General features: G+C 41.8%; 1 protein-coding gene across 1 annotated transcript in view; it reads right to left on the bottom strand.

Moving 5' to 3' along the window:
- Positions 1 to 1,014: 1,014 nt before the first annotated feature.
- The window catches only part of LOC107390438 (formin-E), a 56,841-nt gene continuing 35,160 nt past the window's right edge, over positions 1,015 to 22,695 (bottom strand). The window contains exons 13-17 of the mRNA XM_015967139.3: positions 17,484 to 17,613; positions 17,304 to 17,336; positions 17,073 to 17,170; positions 14,096 to 14,179; positions 1,015 to 2,419 (exon numbers count right to left, since the gene is read on the bottom strand). Of these exons, the coding sequence (XP_015822625.1) occupies positions 2,318 to 2,419; positions 14,096 to 14,179; positions 17,073 to 17,170; positions 17,304 to 17,336; positions 17,484 to 17,613 (447 nt within the window). The 3' untranslated portion in view covers positions 1,015 to 2,317. The remainder of the gene's footprint in view (positions 2,420 to 14,095; positions 14,180 to 17,072; positions 17,171 to 17,303; positions 17,337 to 17,483; positions 17,614 to 22,695) is intronic.

Here is a 22,695-nt window from a genome sequence, read left to right as displayed (position 1 = left end):
GTTGAGTTGTGGTGTGTTGGTCTCACTTACACATCACGTCGTACCACTTTTCTGATTCTCGGCGCTAAATGACGAGCCCACCCACTAAAGCTTTGTCTCACATGTCATGGACCCTGAGCACTGTAGCTGAGCTGCACTGAATGTCTGGTGGAAAACGGGTGGTGAGCTCTAAAGATTCGATTTGTTTAGCACAGCAGAGCATCTACTGTCTGAGGATCCTCAGGAAGAATCTTTTCTACAGTTTGATCTGAATGCTCACACTGTTGCCTGTCAGCAAAAAGGTCTGGAGGAGTTCTGGAGAAGGGTGCATTTCAGCTTCTGTATTTTCTAACTAAAGGTAATTTGGGGGGGGGCAAAGTTCCCAGAGTCTAATCTTCAGCAAATGAAATTGGAGCATTTGTTGGAAATCAGGGACTACATAACGCTGAACCCCCCTGCAGGTGAGATTATCATTTATCGTTTATGAGTTTAGCAGATGCTCTTATACAAAGGGACTTAGTTTTAATCTAACATTCATGTTTTTGGTCTGTGGGATGAAAGCAGAGTAAACCCGCCCATGCATACGTGAGGACAGCATGGTAGGTTCATGCACAGCAGCCACAGCTGAGACTTAAGAGAACAAGGCAGCAGTGCTGAAATATTAAACAGTAGATAAAGTAAAATATTATTAATTTAACTGTGAAATTAAAATTACCTTAGCAGATTTACTATAAAATACTGATGATCTGAAAGTTTTAAAAACAGTGTTTAACTAATTTATCATATTTTTATTTACCGTCTGTGTCTTTTACACACTTTATTTCTGTTCAGCTAAAGATTAATGATGAAATCCACAAAATGAAAAGGTTTTGAATTATAAAATTCTCTGGAACATTGTAAACAAACAAGATGAGCAAATGAAAACATCGGGAAATTTCTCTCATTTTTTTCCTGTTTTCACTCACTTTTTAAAAAATCGTAATGTAAACAAAGCCAGAGAAAAGAAATTATGTATCAGCCAAAATGTACAAAATGTCAATAAACTCAGATTTATGCTATTCAGATAAATCTGTGACAGTTAAAAATTAATTTAATATTTTCAGAACTGATTTACACGCAGTCAACAACATTGATTGTTACAAAAACAACAATAACAACAATAATCTTCAGATACCACCGATGATGTTTTTGACTTGATTATGTTGAAGTGTAACTAGCTAGAAAAATCAGAGTCAGCAGGTTTTGAAGAGAATCTGTGTCATGTTGACTTGGATCCAGTCTTATAAACAATAATAAAGCATGTTTGTTGTTCTGTTACACTTCATCCTGAATCAAATAGCATCCCCAAAAGAGAAACCAACAGCAATAAAGCAGCAACCTGGAGTTTTCCCCTCTCAGAGAGGATTTTTGATGTCTTATAAATCTGTAAAGGTGATATTCTTACCCTGTTGTGGATATTTTTTTAATCCGATTAAAGTTCTTCTAATGAATTTTAGCTCTGTTGGCCGGCTAGAGGAGCGCGCTGACGAATGAAAGGCGCTGACTCCTGTCAGAACCTCAGAAGCAGAGAGAAAGGTTTACGGAGCATTACATTTTTCCAGCAGTAGATGGTGCCCTCTGAGAGCAAAACTCTTGATTTCTGCTTTAAACAGAGGAAGAGGTTTCAGGTTTCGGTTTATCTTACATTGCAGCTTTGAATCTGAACCCCAGACAGTTTCACATCACTCCAAACCTTCAGGGATATAATACAGATATGTCGTATATGGACCAGGACAACAAAGCACCTTCTGGACAGAGGTCGCTCACTTTAAAAATACACTTGACACATCGTAAGAGCTTGGTCCTTTACTGTTTTCTCTCTGAACTGTTAAATGTTCTCATTTGATGAATGAAACGTGTGGAAAAATCTGGTAAAACTCCAGTTTCTCCAGAATTCTTCCACAAACTGACACATACAGAGTATGTGACTTGCACTAATAACTGTTGATGCCTAATGCGTGATTACAGAGCATCTTTTGCAATCACCAGGCACAGAGCCTTTCAAATCATGATTGCACAAGAAATTTCTTTTAACAGTAAAACAAAAATGCTGATGGAATTTCAATTTAACCAGCCCTGCCTTTTGTATGTTTGATCTTTGTTAGACCCCCTAAAGCTGCGCTTTTACTCATGTTTGTCAGAACCGGAACACACCTGGTCGGACTGGCAGAGGTCAGTCCTGAGCCAGATGTTTTCAGTCATTCCATAAAGCTGAGACCCCCCCCTCCTTAAAAGGATCCATTTGTCAGTATGATGAAAATAAAAAAAAACTTGAGTCTTTTTCTGCACACAGGAAAACTTAAACCATCTCAGCATGAGCCCTTCTGAAGTCCAGGACGAACTGACTGATCAAACCGAAGAACTCCTGTGAGTCTTGGTCCGCTGGTTCTCCAAATTTAACCTAGAGAGAGAGAGAGAGAGAGAGAGAGAGAGAGAGAGAGAGAGAGAGAGAGAGAGAGAGAGAGAGAGAGAGAGAGAGAGAGAGAGAGAGAGAGAGAGAGAGAGAGAGAGAGAGAGAGAGAGAGAGAGAGAGAGAGAGAGAGAGAGAGAGAGAGAGAGAGAGAGAGAGAGAGAGAGAGAGAGAGAGAGAGAGAGAGAGAGAGAGAGAGAGAGAGAGAGAGAGAGAGAGAGAGAGAGAGAGAGACTTTACTGATTATTCTGAATGACAGCATACACACTTCATGAGACTCCAGAGTCTCCACACACAGTTTAAGCATTAATGGCTGCATTTACTTTCATTAGCGAGCCGCTGCTCGGGTCGTGCCGCTCCTTTCGCGTGAGGTTTCCTGACGTAATTGCCTCATACAACGTCTCTGCATGCATCCATGTCCTGGAGCGCACTCTAACAGACAGGTGGAGACGTCGTACCTAGTTATTATCCACACCTGTGTGGTTAAAGGTCACTGACACCTGAACGTTCCTCCAGTCAAGCGTCACCCAACAGAGCCGTCGCTGCTAAACCCGCTAATTGGCTTATTGAATGCTGTTGACTGTGTAGCTTGACGTTTCAGCGTTAGCTCTGATGTGGTCTCCCTTTATGTCACGTTTAATAATATCAACAAATACATGTTTAATATCTAATGGTAGATGATGGAAGTCTTATTGTAGAGATGAGCTGGATTTGAGCAAACTTTCAAAGGTTTTTTTCTTTAGCACATGGATTTATGAAGAGCTCATTCTTTAAAGGAATATTTAGGAATTTAGAACATAATCCTTAATTTAAAATTAATCTTACTTGCCTTCTTGCTTCATTAAATCTGACTCGGTCTGTCCTAATTACGGCATTAATATTGACCTTTTAACGCTCCATTGCTCCTTCTAGTGGAGGCAATATGTGTAAATAAAGTGAGAATAAACAGTGCTTTAGTAAACAAATTATAGTTCATGGTTACCAGATTTCCATTCCGAAAAAAATAAGTTTACAGTCTAATACAGGGGTGTCCGATCCTGGTCCTGGAGGGCCGGTAACCAGCAGGTTTTGTGGTTTTTCTGCTTCAACACGCTTGATTTGCTGGTTGATTCACCTGTGCAGCAGCTCATCAGGCTCTGCAGAAGCCTGTTAATCACCTGCTGATTGAAATCAGGTGTGTTGAAGCAGGTTAAAACGAAAGCGTGCTGGATGCCGGCCCTCGAGGACCAGGATTGGACACCACTGGTCTAATAGAAAGCTAGAGTGACCCCGATGTGCCAGGAACCAGCAGTTTATGATCCTTCACCTACAAAAACACGCTATAGACAGTAGCAGTGAGTACATCAAAACTGTTGCAAAATCTGATGCTAAAATATTCCTTACACAACAGAAAACTCCTGCTACATCATCAGGCTCTGACCTTTTGCTGGAAGAAATGAAATTAAAAGCACTTAATCTTCAGTTGCTGAGTTGGGATTGATGTTGATCTGTCGTTTTTAACCGATATTGAGTATTAAATAAAAAGCTTGTGTTAAACCAGACTGGCAATGTGACAGGTGTCAGCTTTTAGTGTTGATATTTCAATATCAAACAAGAGTCAAAATGACAGAAGCGTGAGGGCAGGATGTTTCTTTAAGAACCTTTTATATGTTGTATTTAAACTAGCTATAATCCATCCATCCCTAAAAAGTTACATTAAGAAACGGATAAATCAGAGCTGCAAGAAACTGCTGAGCTTACTGTTGAAGAGAAATGTGACTTTTCTTCCTTTTCTACCACAATAAAACACATTTTTCATCCACTTGCTCTTTTATGGTGAAAAACCCAGCGAGTCTGAACCTTTTAGGAGGTTTTGAAGTAGTTTTAGGACACAAACTGACAAGCAGGATTGTATGGAAGTCCAAACATTTGTTCACATTCTGATAAATCATGGAGGGAGGAGGCTTTGCAACGCCACGGCTTTAAAGTTTGCCATAACAACTGCAATAAATAAATAAAAAACAAAGTTGTGTGTCTTCATCTCCCACTGAACTTTAATCACGCGGGCAGGTATGATGCTACATCTCTGCACCTCTGCCTGGTGATTAAATATAACTCTTGGCCTGAAGGAAACATTCAAGTTAAAGGTCGACTTGTTAAACTTTAAAATGCCACATCCACTCTAGCACAATTATTAATGATTCTTGCACGAGCGATTCATGCACAAGATAAAGAATAACTTTCAAACGTTTAAGCATTGAAACAAATTAGGATTTGGAGTTTGAAGAGGCCGTCAGCTGACTCTGAAGTGAGGCTGTGTGGAGTCGGCTCAGAGAATCAAAGAAAGCTGACCTTACGCCCGGTTCACACCACAGGATAATCGTGCCAAATTTTTACCTGATCCTAATAATCCTAAGGACATGCCCAGTTACTGTAATGGCTCTAAAGATAATCTTAGATAATCCTACTGTGTGTGGTGTGTGAAGTACTCTGGTTTGTTCAGAAGCACGTTGAGAATGCTCTGATTTTAACCCAAAGCTTTTAAAATTGTTGGATCGTCTTGGTTCCGGGTGGTGTTGTCCTGGAAACAGCAGGGTTTGGACATTCGTGATGAAAGCAAGTTTTCAACATGAACTTTTGAAAGATTGATAATCCTTTTCACCCATAGCATCAAGCTAATCTCTAAACCAACTTCATTTCTGCTCATTAAAAACTCAAACAAATACAAGCAAAAATAAAGAAAAACACAAAAATGCTTCCAGTCAACTATTGCCTAATGCTGTATGCAAATGGAGGTCAAACCAAAGGACTGCTGTCACTTACGCCATTCTTGTCAAAGGCTCGGAACATGTTTTCGGTGTAATCTGCAGCCTCCTTGTTATTCGTAACACCAAAGAAACTCTTGAACTCGTGCATGAACAGAGTGCCGCTTGGGCATTCCACAACAAATTTTTTGTACCATTCCTGCAGCTCTGCCACATCGATTTCCTTGTCTGGGTCACTGTCCTCGCTCAGGCGCTGTCCCATGATGGGAAAATGTTCTCCAAGTCCCCCAGCACTAAAATGACTTAACACACTACACGAACCAGTCTTAAGTTAACTCTCAGTATCTTACTTTCTCCCTCCGGTTTATGACAACAACAGTTTAAATGAGTTTTCCTGCTAATCTGCCCAAACTAAACAGATTGTTTAGAGAAACTCCAAACAAGCGCGACTGGTGTTATGTTCTGTAATGTTGTAAATCCCTTCTGAAAGTGAGGATGGGGCACCAGCTGCTGTGGATCACATGGTACAGGATTAGAAATGAAGACTTGTCAAACTCAATTAGTCCACATGAAGATCATGAAGGGGTTTTCTGTGTGCTGCTCCGCTGTAAACAGACTGTACAGGTAACATGTTTACCGGTGGTGATGTAATGGTTTCAGAATGGGTCAAACAGTATCTACTGCAACGTTTGCCGTCTTGTTGGAAGCTGGCATGGCACTCCGATGTTCTAAAGAGAGAAATGTCCATCAAGAAGTAATCGCTAAGTCCCACTTCTGCCATGAAAATTTACTTGTTTTTTTGTAACTGAATGAATAAAAATCCCTTCTGCTTTTATAATAAAAAAAATTCCCAGGGCTCTTAATAAAGGCCAGAACACACAAGGAACATCTTCTAAAGTTGATCCAGCTGTGGGATTGGGGCACCAGTAGGAAGCAGGCATAAGAAGAGAAGACTTCTGGAGGGTTTGGTGGCAGGAGGGGCAGCAAAGGAGCTCCTTACCTCTAAGAATGTTATCAGGTGCAGCCTGAGATTAAGAAAAGGTCCAGAGATTAGACTGCTGAGTCATTTTCCCTGGTGGATTTCCTTTGTCAGAAGTGAGTGACCCTATCAGTCTCATCAAGCCAACAGTGAAGCATCTGAAGACCATCCATGTGTGGGATTATTCTTAAGCCAAGGGTGGACTCTGAACAGTACCAAAACATCCTCCTAGAGAAAATCTTTAGAGCTCTCCAAAAACAGTTTGGAGATGAACAATGCCTTTCCAGAACTGCGCTGCTCTGGGTGGCTGCATGTTGGAGTAGCTCTGTTGATTATATGTAAGTTTTGCCTTTTTTTGGACATTTTTCTTCTAGTTTCTCAAGAAAAACGGTATTTTTTTGGACATTTTACTTTTCTGTTTCTGGTGCTGTGAAACTTCCAGGATTTTTACTGCTATTTTTTCCCTTTTTTCCCTTTTTGAGCATTGGGCGACGGTGGCACAGGAGTTAAGTGCTCGCCCCGCAATCATAAGGTTGCAGGTTCGAGCCCTGCTCAGTCTGTTGCTGTCATTGTGTCTTTGGGCAAGACACTTAACCCACGTTGCCTGCTGGTGGTGGTTGGAGGGACCGGTGGCGCCAGTGCTCGGCAGCCTTGCCTCTGTCAGTGCGCCCCAGGGCAGCTGTGGCTACATCGTAGCTCATCACCACCAGTGTGTGAATGTGTGTGTGAATGGATGAATGACTGATTGTGTTGTAAAGTGCCTTGGGGGGTTCCAGGACTCTAGAAGGTGCTATATCAAATACAGGCCATCAGTGTTGGGAACGTTACTTTAAAAAAGTAATTAGTTATAGTTACTGATTACTTTGTCAAAAAAGTAACTCAGTTACTAACTGAGTTACAAGATCATAAAAGTAACTAATTACCAACAAAAGTAACTACTTATTTACTTTTTTCATTAAAGAATGCAAGAATTACTGCAATAGTAAAATATAAATGACTAATGACTGAACATAATAAAATGTATGTCCAACTGTTTTATATAAACCTGAATAATTTAAACAAATACGCACTTAACAGGAGGAACTACTAATAGGAACATTACACTAATCTAGACTATTAAAAGGTCACTGTGTGATATTTAACAAAAACCCAATCAGCTAAAATTTTAAATTGCAAATAGAAACACCTGTAAAGGTTCCCGGGCCTTTAAATGGTCTCTCAGTCTAGTTAAATTACAGAAATGAATGTAATTTTGCGCAGTATTCTAATTTTTCCAGCTTCACATAATTGTGTGTTTTTACTAGCATTTCTGTTGCTGGTAATCTAGTAATGGTTAAATAAATAAATAAATAAATATCCTTTAAAATGACACTAGAAGAGGCACAGATCTGATGGAGGACTTACATTTACTAACTTGGGACAGACCCAACCACAGAAGAGCTGAAGCTGAGTGGTAAACACACACAGGTAGTTCTAATAACACCTGAGCTCCATGACATCTGAGACTGATGCATCAGCGTTACAGCGGGGCTAAAGACATGATCAGAAACAGGTTACAGCTGGATGATCTAGGAAGGTAGAAGATCAGGACGTCTGAGCGGTGAACAGGTGAGCGGACCTTCGGGACGTCCCGCTGTCAAGCTAAGGGCACGGCTGCAGACCCCCCGCAGATTCGCTGTTGCAGCAACAAATCTGCGGGGGGTCTGCAGCCGTAGATATTCATCACGTCTTCCTCGTTCTTCACGGGCCGTGACGCACTTGGATGAAAACATCTACCTCTTTAGCTCCTGATCAGCTGATGATGACAGCTTCAACACACCGCGCTGCTTCACGCACGCATTTTCTTATCAGTAACAGAAACGACGTTTTGATAAAAGAAGACGTAATTAATTAGTTTGCAGAAAGAAATATTTTTTATTAACGCGGTTATTTTAAACGGAGTTATTCCCGTTGTGTCTACAGAATGCAGCGACTGAGACAGTGAGGGTCTCCGCCCACCCAGCCAATCATCATGGTGTTTGTAAGTGCGTTACCGACACCTCTCTCTCCCTGGCTGCAGCTGAAGTGTGGCGGTCAGAAAGCCTCACACTGCTGCTCAACGTTCGACAAGCACATAGTAACGCACAACCTTCTGTCCCCAGTAACGGTAACGGCGTTGCAACGGCGGGAAAAGTAATTAATTAGATTATTCCGTTACCTATAAAAGAACGCCGTTAGAAACGCCGTTATACTTAAACGGCGTTACTCCCAACACTGCAGGCCATTTACCATTTACCATTTGTTATAATGCATAACCATGGCAACAAGTTGGTTTACAATCGGGAGCAGCTGATTAACATTGGAAAGGCTGAAATAATACCTCAACTGAAGCCACAAATCCCAAATGAGCTAAAATGCAAGAAGCGTGGGTGCAGAGCGGGAGCAAAACAGAGACAGAGAAAGAGGAATTTCAAACCATATCTTCCATCGATCATAATGGGCAATGTGAGATCACTGGCCAACAAGATGGATGAACTCCAAGCCCTTTCAAGTACTCAGCCAGAGTATTGGCAGTGCAGTGCTATGTGTTTCACTGAGACGTGGCTGCAGGACCATATCCCCGATTCCAAGGTCTCTCTGCCAGGATTCCTGACTGTACGAGCAGACAGAGATCTGAAGAGGAGCGCGAAAAGAAAAGGAGGTGGAGTGGCAATGCTTGTCAACAACAGATGGAGCCATCCAGGTCATGTTTCAGTGAAATGTCGTCTCTGCAACCCAGATGTTGAACTCTTGGCAGTAAGTTGTCGCCCATATTATTTGCCAAGAGAGTTCACCAGTGTTGTCTTGGCAACCGTTTATATTCCGCCTTCAGCCATTGCTGAAAATGCATGTGATGCCATCAGTTCCATTGTCGCTAAGCTACAAACCCAGCACCCCAATGCATTTTTGGCTATATCTGGTGATTTTAATCATGCCTCGCTCTCTGCTACACTTCCAACATTTCAACAGTTTGTCAGCTGCTCCACCAGAGAAAACAAGACATTAGATTTGTGTTATGCAAATGTAAAGAATGCATACATGTCCAAAACAAGACCTCCTTTGGGACAATCAGATCTTGTTTTTCTCTGCTCAGAATACAAACCACTTGTTCAGAGGCAACCTGTGACAAGAAGAACTGTGAAAAAATGGTCACATGATGCTGACAAAGCCCTGCAGGGTTGTTTTGAGACCACAGCTTGGATGGCTCTCTGCCAAGGATATGAAGAGGACATCAATGCCATGACTGGATGTGTCACTGACTATATAAACTTCTGTGTGGACAACATCATACCCACCAGAACAGTGAGATGCTTCGCTAATAAATAAATAAAAACCTGGATCACCAGTGAACTGAAGAATCTGCTAAATGAGAAAAAAAGAGCCTTCAAGGAGGGAGACAGGGAATTATTGAGGAGTATACAGAAGCAACTGAAGATCATGATCAGAGACAGCAAATAGGCATACAGGAAGAAGCTACACAGCTGTGTGCTACAGCCAAACTACAGAGGAAAAATATCAGAGATGTCTGGTCAGGGATGAAGAAGATCACAGGCTTCAAGCAGAGGAAGGATTGCACAGATGGCAGCCTGGACACAGCCAATGAACTGAACAAGTTCTTCAATAGGTTCAGTTCAGGAACAAACCCAGCATCCTCCTCGCCTGTCCCCAGCCAATCAGACATCCCTTCCTCCTCTGATCCAACATTTTCCTGTCACACACCAGCTCTTTTGTCCTCTAACGCAGTCATGGACTCTTCTGGTTCTATGAATCTGTCTTCAACCAAATCAGGAGATGCTGCTGCTCCATTTACCTCCCCCTCCCACCTATCTGTCTCTAGAAGTCAGGTGAAGAGGCAGCTGGAGAGACTGAACAGGAACAAGGCTGCAGGTCCAGATGGTGTCAGACCCAGAGTACTGAAGGCCTGTGCAGAGCAGCTCTGTGGGATTCTGCAGCACCTCTTCAACCTCAGCCTGGTCCAGGAGAAGGTTCCAGTCCTGTGGAAGACATCCTGCCTTGTTCCAGTTCCAAAGAAAACCCGCCCATCAGTCAATGACGACTACAGACCGGTTGCCCCTGACATCCCACATCATGAAGGTCCTGGAGAGACTCCTGTTGGTCCACCTGAATAAGCAAACTAGAACATATCAGGACCCGCTGCAGTTTGCTTATCGCCATGGAGTTGGAGTTTAAGATGCCATCATCCAGCTGCTTCAACCAACCCACTGTCATCTGGACAAAGCAGGCAGCACTGTGAGGGTCATGTTCTTTGATTTCTCCAGTGCATTTAACACAATCCAGCCTGATGTCCTTTGCCAGAAACTCCAAAAGACACAGGTGGGGGCCCCAACTATCGCCTGCATTAAAGACTACCTGACAAACAGACCACAGTTTGTGAGGCTGAAGAACTGCACATCAAACCAGGCGATCATTAACATTGGAGCACCACAGGGGACTGTACTCTCACCATTCCTTTTCACCCTGTACACCTCAGACTTCCAGTACAAATCAGAGACCTGTCAGGTTACTTGTGTGTGAACATCCCCAAACAAACTCTCTAACTCAAAGAGACGAGGTGAAAAACAATGTCAGGGTTTCTTTTTATGCTGTAAAGGAAGAGCTCTAAAGACTGTCATCCACATGGAGATAATCTGTAGTTTTATTCTTGTTAGGGCATGCTATAAGTTGTATTCAACAATTCAGGAATCTGTATTAACTTCCACAAACAAACTCATTTTGCATGTTGGATTCACCATTTTGCCGGTTTCCTCTAAAACAGATCCAGAGTAAACTCCTCTCCCTACTGACTCGGCTTTCACCCTGAACGCTGATGCTACCTGCTAACCTTTCCAGCACAGAGGGCTTGCTCCCTGAGAGCTGATATTTGCAGCCAACCCCAACCAGACGTTTCTGAGCTGCGTTCTGCAATTACTTTAAGTCGAAAAATCCACTGAACCTTTAAAGTGTTGATTAAGTTCTCATGGCTAGACCTAGTCTGAGACAAAGGGTATGAGCAGACAACACGCGTAAGTCCTCTCTGATCCACACGGCAGGACTTTCCGCTTCCGCATGTTATCGAAGAAACAGGAAGTCACACAATAAATGCTCCCTCGGGATGTCTAATCATGAATGACTTTCAGCCCTTTGCCAACCAATCAGCACAGCAGAGTGTCCATAGCATCCTCAGACCAGGATATGGACCAATAATAAGGTAAAGATAGGTTCTACCAAATGAACAAGTTAAACATAAATAAAAATAAAAACAACATGTTTGAATTGTGTAAAACTGAACAACTTCATTTAATATTCATGGCAGACTAGGACCAGATCCACCTGTGGTTCAGACCAGATCCAGACCTGTAAGAGTCACTGCCTTTGAAGGACAAAAACCAGATAAACACAAATCAACTCTCTGAACTGTGTCCTGTTGCCACTCAAATACAGTTTTACACAAGACCTAAACTAAACATGTATGCTGTTTATAGAGGCAGTAGAGCGCTTCATGGCAACACAAAAAGATGCAAAAGTTGAGGTTTAGGTTTTACTTATTTCCTTTTATCTCTTTATAATGAGATAGCTGTGCTTAAGTTTGGAAAGCACGTCACGCAACGGTATATTAAAACACACATTAGGAGCCTGTTTAATGTGACTTTTAAAAGTAATGCGTCCCACAACTCTTGTGTTATCACCTCAGAAGACCCAGAGGACATAAAACGGTGTGTTAATGGGGATAGTTCACACTGAGAGCCAACACAATGAGCTGGTTGAGCACCAGTGTGTGGTGAAGTCTGAGAATCAGAGGGTAAAACACAAGGAAGTGATGCTTGTCGGATTCAGATACCGGCGAGTTTGGCTTCATTCATCAAGGCTACGATGAACCCTCCATGTGCTGGTTACTGATTTACTTCATCATGAAAATATGAGGAACAAATGTGCTCATCTTCCCATTTGTTTCACTATCCTGTTAGGTTCAGAAGACTTCAACGTTAAATGTAAAAGCCGCAAAACATCCGACTAGATTAAAGGTGGTTGCAGGTGTTGTGTCTGTGACTTTTAGAGCTCACAGGTGTCTTACAGTGGGAGTAATAACACAGTCCCCTGGCAGGCGTACAGCTCACAGTTTTTAGTCTCATATCTCAGAGCTCAAACACACCAGGAAGGGCAGTAGACTCTATGATGATGGATCGTCCTTAGATATTTGAAAAAGATGAGAGACTAGACACCACGCTTGTATTGATTGTTTCTGATGGGAAACTCTATTAGAAAAAGACATAGCACCCGTTAAGATGTCAAAAAGTGGGCTTGAGCTCCATCCAGCTAATCTAGACGGGTGGAGGACAGTGTGATGAAAGATTGTACAGGGGCCAGGGCTTCCGCTAAATCTGATATATATGACAGAAAGAGTTTGCTTTGTGGAAGGTTTTATGTTCAGACAAATGCTTAAAGGACAGTGCAGTTTTCAGACAGACGTATTAAAGGATGTCACCATTTCTGGGGTCCAGCCGGCATCAGAGAGCACTTCAATCATCAATGCTGGCAGCAGAAATGAGTGCATCAGACCCTCAGATGGAGATTTATAGAAGGAGGGCTGATTAGTGCATCACTAATGAAGGACTAACTGTTTGGTCTTTTTAAACCAAGATTTTTCATTTTTGCTGCAGCAGCGTTTTGCTTTGATCTTTCTTATAATCAGTCATAAAGTTGGATCACCATTTCCCTCTCTGGATCGTACTTTTTTAGAATTAAATGTATTAAAACTGAAAATACCATAAACTACTCGGCGACACACTTGTTAGGTCCACATAACTAGTATCTGGTTGGACTTCCTGACACCTTCACAATCCTCTTAATTCTTCAGGTCACTGATTCAACAAGATTAAGCAAACATTCCTGCTAACTTTGTGCCAAAGTTATGATCACATAAGGATAGACAAAGAAGATTAGCGTCTTGGAGGATTATACTCATTTAGCTTTAGCTTAGCATAAAACACAGTAAGTGAATGGATCCAGCTAGCATTGTGAGTAAAAATGTCCTTAAAATAACTCAGTGGTGAATATCCCAATTCTTCTTGGTGACCTAAATAATCATGTTGGCTGCACGTAAAAATAATAAGTAACATAATCACAGGTGCCATTTTAGACAAGGCACGACTGTAAGCCTCCGCTGAAAGGTGCAAGGCAGCCCCAAAGACACCTCCTTCCATAAAATGCACAAGTTGTTAATGAACAACCATAAAACACACACACACACACACACACACACACACACACACACACACACACACACACACACACACACACTTTCAGTTGTGGGTGGAATATCCCTTTAAACGTGCTGTTGTACAGCTAATTCTGAAAAGTTTAAAGCTCTACACTCCCATTATTGTCTAAAATTCTCAAAACATAAATTATTGTCGATATCACATCTAGATGACCATCAGTATTTGGACATCTGATTTTAGACAAAAACATAATACTGAATCTCAGCATTAACATGTATTCAATGACATATTTTTGGCTGCTGACACAGGGTATCCCATGGTCTTGGTACTGCTTGAACAACCTGCAGTCTTCAACACAGTAGATCAAAACATTTTGATCTCAAGACTGGAGCACTGGGCCAGTATTACCAGTTTGGTCTTGGTTTGGTTTTGTTTGTAATTCACAGAAAGGAGCCTTGGAGTCAGCATGTGCATAGGGACCAGTGTGTTTGTGGTGTTTGTCTCTTGGCAACCCGGGAACATGCCACACAAAGGCAGAACCATATCGTAGCCTCAATCCTGCCCCGAGAATTTAGCTGGCCGTAGTATTTCCTATTTTTTTAAACATCTTTAAGAAGGCAGTCTAGACACAGCCAGAAAAGGGAGGAAGCACATCCATTCTTAAAGCTGTCCAAAGAAGAGATTGAAATAATAACTCAAGGATTACCAGTATAACAGAATAGAGTTTCTTCATCTCCTCGCATGTCTTCATCAGACAATTCTGATCCGTGTTGTATTTCTCAATTGCCATCTAGGATAAGGAGTGAAGCACAAAGAGCCTTTAGTTTAAAAACAAGATTCAACAATAATCAGATTTTATTTAAATTTATGCAAAAACAATAATTAAAAAACTAACTTGACATTGAAAGTCAAACAAAAGTAAGCCTCACAGAATAAAGGAGGTAACAAAGATACAAATGATCATCTTCGGTGGTAAATTGTCTTGTAACAGTTGTCCTCCCAGTACAGAACCAGTAGATATAAAGACCAGGATGGAGACTTCTGTTGGTTTTTCTGGCTTATGTTGTTCGACAGCACGTCTAGCCTGCTGCCACACGACTGAAGCAGCCAGTGATACTTAAGTTTGTTTTTGTCTCCGCACAGAAATTATTCAAGAGTTTTAAAATTTTACACAAATCCTCACGTCACCTTTCAGCCACAGCTGAGCCACATTTCCTCTTCTAAGGAGTGAGTGTGCTCAAACAATATTTTAACACATCAGTAAAGAAAACTGAAAATAAATGTTTGCTGGGCATTACTTTCTTTTGTAGAGGCTGAAATCTCATAAGCGGTGTCTGAAACTATATATATCTATAGAATCCATATATATATATATATATATATATATATATATATATATATATATATATATATATATAAACAAAATATTTTGAAGGCTGAAATAAGCATCAACTCTGAACCATACATAATCTCAGAAGTTCACCTCAGCTTTCAAATGAGAAAAATTAAACTCCCATCCTTTTTGGTGTTTGCCTCCACAGGAGCCAGATGTTTTTTGTTTTTTTACAGTAATGAACTACCCTGGCAAGTCATCCTGGAAATATGAATATATAATCTGGCCGTGACCCATTAATAGAGCTCTGTCATGAGGCGGAAGCAAAGGTAAACTCTCAAACTGCCTCTGCACCCAACTGTACAGTGCTAGGACCAATCAGAACAAATAACATGAATATGCTACGTAAATCAGACACATTTGTTGTTGAAATTATGCTGTTGAATCGCCGTTTGTGCTGCGACGTCTCCTGTTCAGCACCCTGGACAGCTCCGACCTGAAAGGCTCTCAGGTTCAGCACCACGGACAACGCCTATATGCCTTTAAAGCAGGTATGTCAATAAACAGCTCAGCTTAACTCATTTCCCAGCCCACTTCATTCATTTACTCTTAACAGTGGGTGTTTGTGTGGTGTGTAACATTAACACAACAACTGACTGCATCTCAAATCTGATGTGATCTACTCTGAGTATCTGAGAAGCTGCCCCCCTCTTCTCTTTCATGCCTGACATGCCTACAGGTGCTTTAAACCCAACACACACATTGTGCTGATTCCACACAGTGAGTCAAACAAGGTCTTATTGTGCTTCTGCATCCTTTATAAACATCTGTTGTCTGCTACATTCGCTCATATGGTGAAGTGAATATTTGCATTTTAATGGAGCCATGTCTAGCATTCCCACATGTACACTCAATCAGTGCTCACAAGTCATTACAGAAATTGATGGTGATGTACAGTTTTTGCATGAACCACTTTTGGAGCACAAAACAAAGTGCTATCTGATTTTAATGTGAGATGAACCTGAGCCAGAGCCAGAGTCTGACTGAAGTGTGCAAAACGAATGGGTTAGGATTCATGGCGTCACACTTTCGTTTATACTGGAGAGGATTCTGAGTGTGAGATTTCCTGGTTTAAAGATCGAGTTTGCTAATAATTTTAATACATTTGATGTGGTCTCTAGTATGGATAAGTGCCTTGTAACTCATTCGGGGGGGTTGGGGGGTCATGTGCTGAACTTAGCACAACATGATTTGGAGTCTTATTTCCTGATATTTGGACATCTACCACTACCACTGACTCAGTGTGTTTGGAGATGTTGATGTTTTATCTTCATTGGTAACACAAGCCCAGAGGAGCTTCTGCTGTGTGGTGGAGTTGCTAATGATAACGGTTGGTTTCTGTTTGCTGAGACGTTTTCTGCTGTTTCCTGGATGCAAAACAAACAACAGCCTTCTCTGTCGTGAGTCCAGATAGGAGACTCCATGAATGCTAAGTGACAGTGTAACACAGATCTGTCAGATAGGTGTAGGAGACTATTTTCTTGTTCAGCCTGTATGAAAAACTCAGTGACTAATCTTTTTCAAGACTAATAAGTAAAAGATGGTTTCTCAGTGAACCTGCTCTGTAAGAATAAACCATATTTTAGAAAGACATATCTACAACAAAGTTTTGTTGGTAATAAGATGTCTGGTCACCCAAGCTCTCTCACTAACCACCCTTCACTGGTTTATTACACCGTGGTTTCTTAAGTCATTTGTCAGATCCTACAGTTGGACTGAGATTTCTTCATGGAATCCCAGAGTGCCTTGCTCTAGTTCTGTTCCTATTTTATTGCTCGCCTCCCTTTGGACCACTTCTGTCAAGCGTCAGCCCTTGAGAGTGACTTTCTTGTGTTCTAGCACACCTGGTTTAAATTATTGTGTGATTAAAAGGCTTTTATAGAACTTAGGGACATGCTGAAAAAGTCATTCAACCATTGAATGTTAAACTTGTTGGACAGCGGCCCTCAGCGACCAGAATTTGACATTCAACTTTCCTTAGAATAAAAATTCACCCTGCCAGTTTTATTAGTTTCATTGAGAAAGTTTAATTCGAGCCACCAGTGGGTCATCTCAGCCACTTCGTGATGCCAGTGATACAACTCCACCCAAGAGCTGTGACACGTGTTCGTTTCAAACTGTCGGCTGCTACCATCTTCGAAAGTTGATCAATTGTATAACATATGTTTAACTAATGAAGCTCAGACATTAATGTAAGAGTTACTCATCACTGTGACCCTTTCTTTAACAGAAAATCTTTATAGTATCATAAAAGTCTAATTATTGTGTGAATTAATAGCTTTTTCTTCACCTTCAGATCTTTAGAGAAGTGTGGGTGATTAGCAGCAATGTTTTTTTTCTTAAAGGTTTTTCCAGACTGAACAATTTTCTGCAGTTCATTCTTCAGCACTGTGGAAACAGGAGGAAAAAAGCACAATCAAAGAAAAAGTGTGTTACCGTTAGCCTTTCACACCAGTCCAAAGCAAGGTCAGCAACTTCAACTACGGCCTTCAGACACAGTAGTAAAACACGATCTACTCACCGTCCACTTCTGCGGTTAAGCCTTTGATGGAAGCTTTCCAAAGAAGAGGGAGAAAGGTTAAATGAGTGACACACACCTTTTCACTTACTCGCCCTCAACTGAAAAACACCGCTGTGATTTTTTTTTTTTTGCAATTTAATGATTTATTTTGCTTTTGATAAAATCTTGACGAGCACATACCTCCTGGGATCGTTTCGAATTCCGCCAACTCCTCTGTAAAAACAGCCAGACCCGGTTGGTGCAACATGATCTGCTCCACAAGGGCATGGAGCAAGGTGAAGTTCTTGTCGCTCCCTCGCAGCTGGGAGAGCTGCGGAAAGAGAAAACACACGTTTAAAGATATAAAGGTAATGAAGGACACAGGTGAAGCCAGCTGTCCCTAATTGTGATTAATTTATCAGAATCAGAATAGGTTTATCGCCATTGTCAGTGAACAAACAATTCACAAACTAGGAACTTGCTTCGGTACTAATGTGCTACATATAACATGAATAATAAGATTAAAAATAGAATAAAATAGAATAAAACTTTCAGCTATAAAAAATGGCAGGTAATGGTAACATGGCTGATAACGTGACGTTGTGTCGAGTACCGAAGACGAGCATGGTTGTGTGTTTATAATCTATTCACAAGTCTAACGGCAGATGGAAAGAAGCTGTTCTTATGGCGGGAGGTTCTGGTCCGGATGGACCGTAACCTCCTGCCTGAGGGAAGCGGCTCAAAAAGTCTGTGACCCGGGTGCGAAGGGTCAGCTGCTATCCGACCTGCATGCCCCCGAGTTCTGGAGACGTACAGAGATGGAAGGCTGCAGCCAACCACCTTCTCAGCAGAGCGCGCAATGCGCTGCAGTCTATGTCTGTCCCTCACCGTGGCTCCAGCGTACCACACAGCGATGGAGGAGGTGAGGATGGACTCAATGATGGCCGTGTAGAACTGCACCATCATCTGGGCCGGCAGCTTGGCCTTTTTCAACTGCCGCAGAAAGTTCATCCTCTGCTGGGCCTTTTTGATCATGGAGCTGATGGATGGCTCCCACCTATATTATAAATATGGATGTGATATTCACCTGTGAATAGGTAAATAAATCCTAACCTCAGTGGGCTATTGCAACTGTTGGTACCACATAATTTAAATTCAAGAAGAATCTCTCTCATCCTTGATGTTCTCTCTCGTTTTTTTAGGTTATGTTGTTTACCAGTTTAAGCCTCTAAAGGCTGAATATGCAACACGTGCTGCAAGTACTGATGCTCACAACCTAAAAAGGCCTCTGAGATAACCTTGATGCTTTTTTTAAAGAAGTCAACCATTAATTTGAAGAGTTTGTCCCAAGTAGCAACAGTTTACTTTTCTCAATTAGACCTGGGAACACCTCTGAGGGAACACAAGGTCTCGGTTTCATTACACGGAGCAGAGGACGTTTTACTTCTGCGACCAGAATGCCGGCTCTCGAACTCTCCCAGCAGAGCGAGCCATGCCGCAAAGTGTTCTTCAGATTCTATTCAGAGGAGTTTAAAAACACCGTCATCACCCCTCAGACGAAAAGCTGCATACATCAACGAGTTCAACCTTGGAGGGAGGATTTGCCTTCATACACACAACCAGTTGTTAAAATGAACCTCTGTTGTTTTCCTCCAATGTGAACATTTTAATGCAGTTTTGTGTTTCTTCAAACCTTCTAAAGTCTACACATAAAAGTTTGCTTTTTCACATATATTTAATTACACAGACTGAACAAAAAGTTTGAATTTTCTTATTCACGAGCTTTCAATTAAAATAAAACTTTAATTGAAGTAATATGTAATGACACAGCTACACTAGTGTAGTAGAATGTAAATAAGTTTTATGAAAAACAGACACCCCTTCTGTACTTTTTTTGTATTATAAAGGTTATGTGTACTATGTAAAGTTAAGGTTGCTGTGCTCGTTCACACCAGCAGAGGGTGCTGTGGTGCCACTGTGGGCATTGAGGGCTTCTGCGCAGGCGCAGCTCAGAAATAAACGAGCTATGGTCTGACAACGTGTTTCCCTCGTCTGTCCACAGGTATGTCTATCAAAGATAAATATTTGAGCTTAAACTTGGTCCTAATGAGATGTAAATGAATGTATATCCAGGTAGAAACACTGTAATGAAACGTTGACTGTTCCTGAAGGGTGAATGACGAGGTATTTGTGTGTTTTATAATGGGTCTGTACCTCCGCCATTTTGTAGGGTCACTTTTGTCATTCGTAGATAAATTCGCAGTACAAAACTGATGTATTTGAAGCCAAAATAGGTATTATAAAGAACAACTAAGTCTTCTAGCAGTGTCACGGAGTGTTGGGTATAAAATAAGCAGAAGTAAGGGTTTAAATTCAATTTATTGAGATTGCCACGTTGGTTGGTATTTTGTTGATCAGCCCGCCATTTAGGGTAACATTTTCATTGATTTAGCTCAGCGCTTTGGTGTGTGTGTGTGTGTGTGTGTGTGTGTGTGTGTGTGTGTGCGTGTGCGCGTGTGTGTGTGTGCGTGTGTGTGTGAGAGAGATCGGAAGTAACAGATTAACTGTGTTTTGGGGCACTAGAGAGTAAATGAAGCTCTTTTGCTGTAATGGTTTAGTGATGGGAGTGAGCAAAGGTGTTCAGTGTCATTAATTATTATTTTGATAGATTTTATTATTGTGTTTTATTAATTGTATTCTATTTACAGCCTGTATTATTGGCACTTTTCAATATTTTGTCAATTATACGTATTGATTTTCATTTTATTACTATTATTTACTGTATTGTCACTTATTTTGGGATTATTGTCTATTGTATGAATGTGTTGTGTGTGAAATGTGAGAATTAAACGAGCTGTGGTCTGACAACGTGTTTCCTTCGTCGGTCCACAGCCATAGACTCTTGAGTTCGGCAGCACGGCCTACGCTAGTGGTGTGCCTCTTGTCACCGCCCAACTTACCCCAGGGCTGGCGCCGGTAACACTGGTTGTCCCAAAAAAAAGTTGCTACCTAGATTTAACTAAGCAAACAGGTAGGAGCCTCTTATTGGATAGTTACTGCATGGACGATTATCTTTCAGCACCCCAACTGGTGGAAAGAGCTGCTTCTCGTTTCTTTAACAACCATGTGGAAACACACATCTGGTGGTCGTGGAAAAGATGTTAGTCTGTGAGCAGGGTCAGATCATTGGCACGCATCAAGCAGAGAAAACATCTAAGGAGATTACAGAAACGACTAAAAGTGGGTTAAGAACTGTCCAACGCGTTATTAAAAACTGGAAGGATAGTGGGGACCCATCGTCTTCGGGGAAGAAATGTGGCAGGAAAAAATCCAGAATGATCGTGATCAGCGATCACTTACATGTTTGGTGAAATCAAGTTGAAGAAAAACAACAGCAGAAAGCCAGGGCACTTCCACGTGCACAATGAACACGAAACTCAAGGGACTGGGACTGAACAGCTGTAGCTGTAAGAAAACCACTAATCAGTGAGGCAAATCAGAAAAAGGCTTTAATTTGCTAGGGAGTATTACAATTGGACTCTGGAGCAATGGAAGAAAGTCGTGTGATCTGATAAGTCCAGATGGAGCCTGTTCCAGAGTGATGGCGCATCAGGGTAAGAAGAGAGGCAGATGAAGTGATGCACCCATCATGCCTAGTGCCTACTGTACAAGCCTGTGGGGGCAGTGCTATGATCTGGGACTGCTGCAGTTGGTCAGGTCTAGGTTCATGAGGTCAGCTGACTACCTGAATATACTGAGTGACCTGCTTATTCCATCTTCCCTGATGGTACAGGCATATTCCAAGTTGACAATGCCAGAATTTGTCGTGAAAGAGTGGTTCAGGGAGCATGAGACAGCATGTTCACACATGGATGGGCCACCACAGAGTCCAGACCTTAACCCCACTGAGAATCTTTGGGATGTGCTGGAGAAGGCTGTGTGCAGTGGTCAGACTCTACCATCATCAATGCAAGATCTTGTTGAAACATTAATGCAACATTGGACGGAGATAAATCTGGTGACGTTGCAGAAGCTTATCGAAACAACGCCACAGCAAATGAGTGTCATAATCAAAGCTAAAGGTGGTCCAACCGAAATATTAGCATGTGTGACCTTTTTTTTTGGTAGCGCCTTATTTTTCTTTGGCCAGGCAGTGTATGACTACATATGTTTACCCAATGACGTTGGGGATCTTGTGATTTTCTTACTATTTGACTTGACATTAGTGTTTGACACCATGGACCATGACACTTTTTATCTGGCTACAGCAATGGGTAGGAATTAAGGGAGTAGTCCTTAGGTGGTTTAGATTCTATCTGCTTAAAAGAACCTTCTGTGTCACAACGGATGTGTTCTTATTCTCCTTATTGGAATAAATGTAGAGGGTGCCACAGGGCTCCATTCTCAGTCCTCTGTTCTTTCTGTTCCTCCTCCCACTGGGGTCAAACTTTTGGAAACGCAATCATAAATTTCATCTACGTATATGCTGAGGACTGTTAGCCTGGTGGTACGGCCGCTACTTGTCTGTCCTGGGAGCTGGAGATCAGTGCCATGTTAGCTCCAGTTGCTGCTGCACTTCACACCTTTCAGAGAAACATCACAAACAGTTCCTGCTGAAGCTCTCAAAATGTTCAGCTTTGGTGCTAAGTCGACACAACATCTCTCTACAAACAGGTAACGCTGCAATTGGCCCAACATAAAATTGATCGGGTCAATGGTGGACCTGCTGAAGCTAAAACGGAGTGTGGTTAGGGAAGATTTTGCTCTGCAGGTTTATTTGACTGTGATCACTAGACTAAAGGTGGTGCAGCTGAGTCAAGGTTAGGGGGAGCACATCACTCCTGTCCAGGCATCTTTGCATTGGCTTCTAGTAGGGATGGCCACCGAATTCGGTACTTTTTAATGCACCGACCGAATTCCATAGTAGTGACTGAGTACAGGTTCACATCATATGAAACGGTGCCCTTTTCTGTACCAGTGCCGTGCACCAATGCAAGAGTGTAATGTTGTCAGTCACTGCGGGCGAGCTATAAACAAAGCAGCATGGCAGAGAGGAAGCACTCTGAAGTTTGGGTCCACCTCAATAAATGGAGTGGGTAGCTGGGTGATGATGAAACCAGCAACAATTATCTAAGTGAGGCATCACTATCTTAATCTGCTCTGGTTGGTAAATAAAATGTTTAAGATGACATTAGCTTGATATGTTAGCTTCCCTTCAGCTAATGGTGCGTTCGCTCAGAACTCCGAAATTCCTACTACAAGAAAGCGAATGCGCTCTAACGTTTGGCTTCAATTCACTAAATGCGATGGGCTGTTGGCTGATGATGAAACCAGCGACAACGATCTGAGTATGAGGCATCTTGATCTGCTCCAGCAGCAAAATAAACTGTTTAAGATAACGTTAGCTTGATAG

The sequence above is a fragment of the Nothobranchius furzeri genome, chromosome 15, assembly GCF_043380555.1.
Source record: "Nothobranchius furzeri strain GRZ-AD chromosome 15, NfurGRZ-RIMD1, whole genome shotgun sequence".
In the NCBI taxonomy this organism is placed as follows: Eukaryota; Metazoa; Chordata; class Actinopteri; order Cyprinodontiformes; family Nothobranchiidae; genus Nothobranchius; species Nothobranchius furzeri.
Note: the sequence above shows the minus strand (reverse complement) of the source record. Positions and strands in the feature narration are given on the sequence as shown.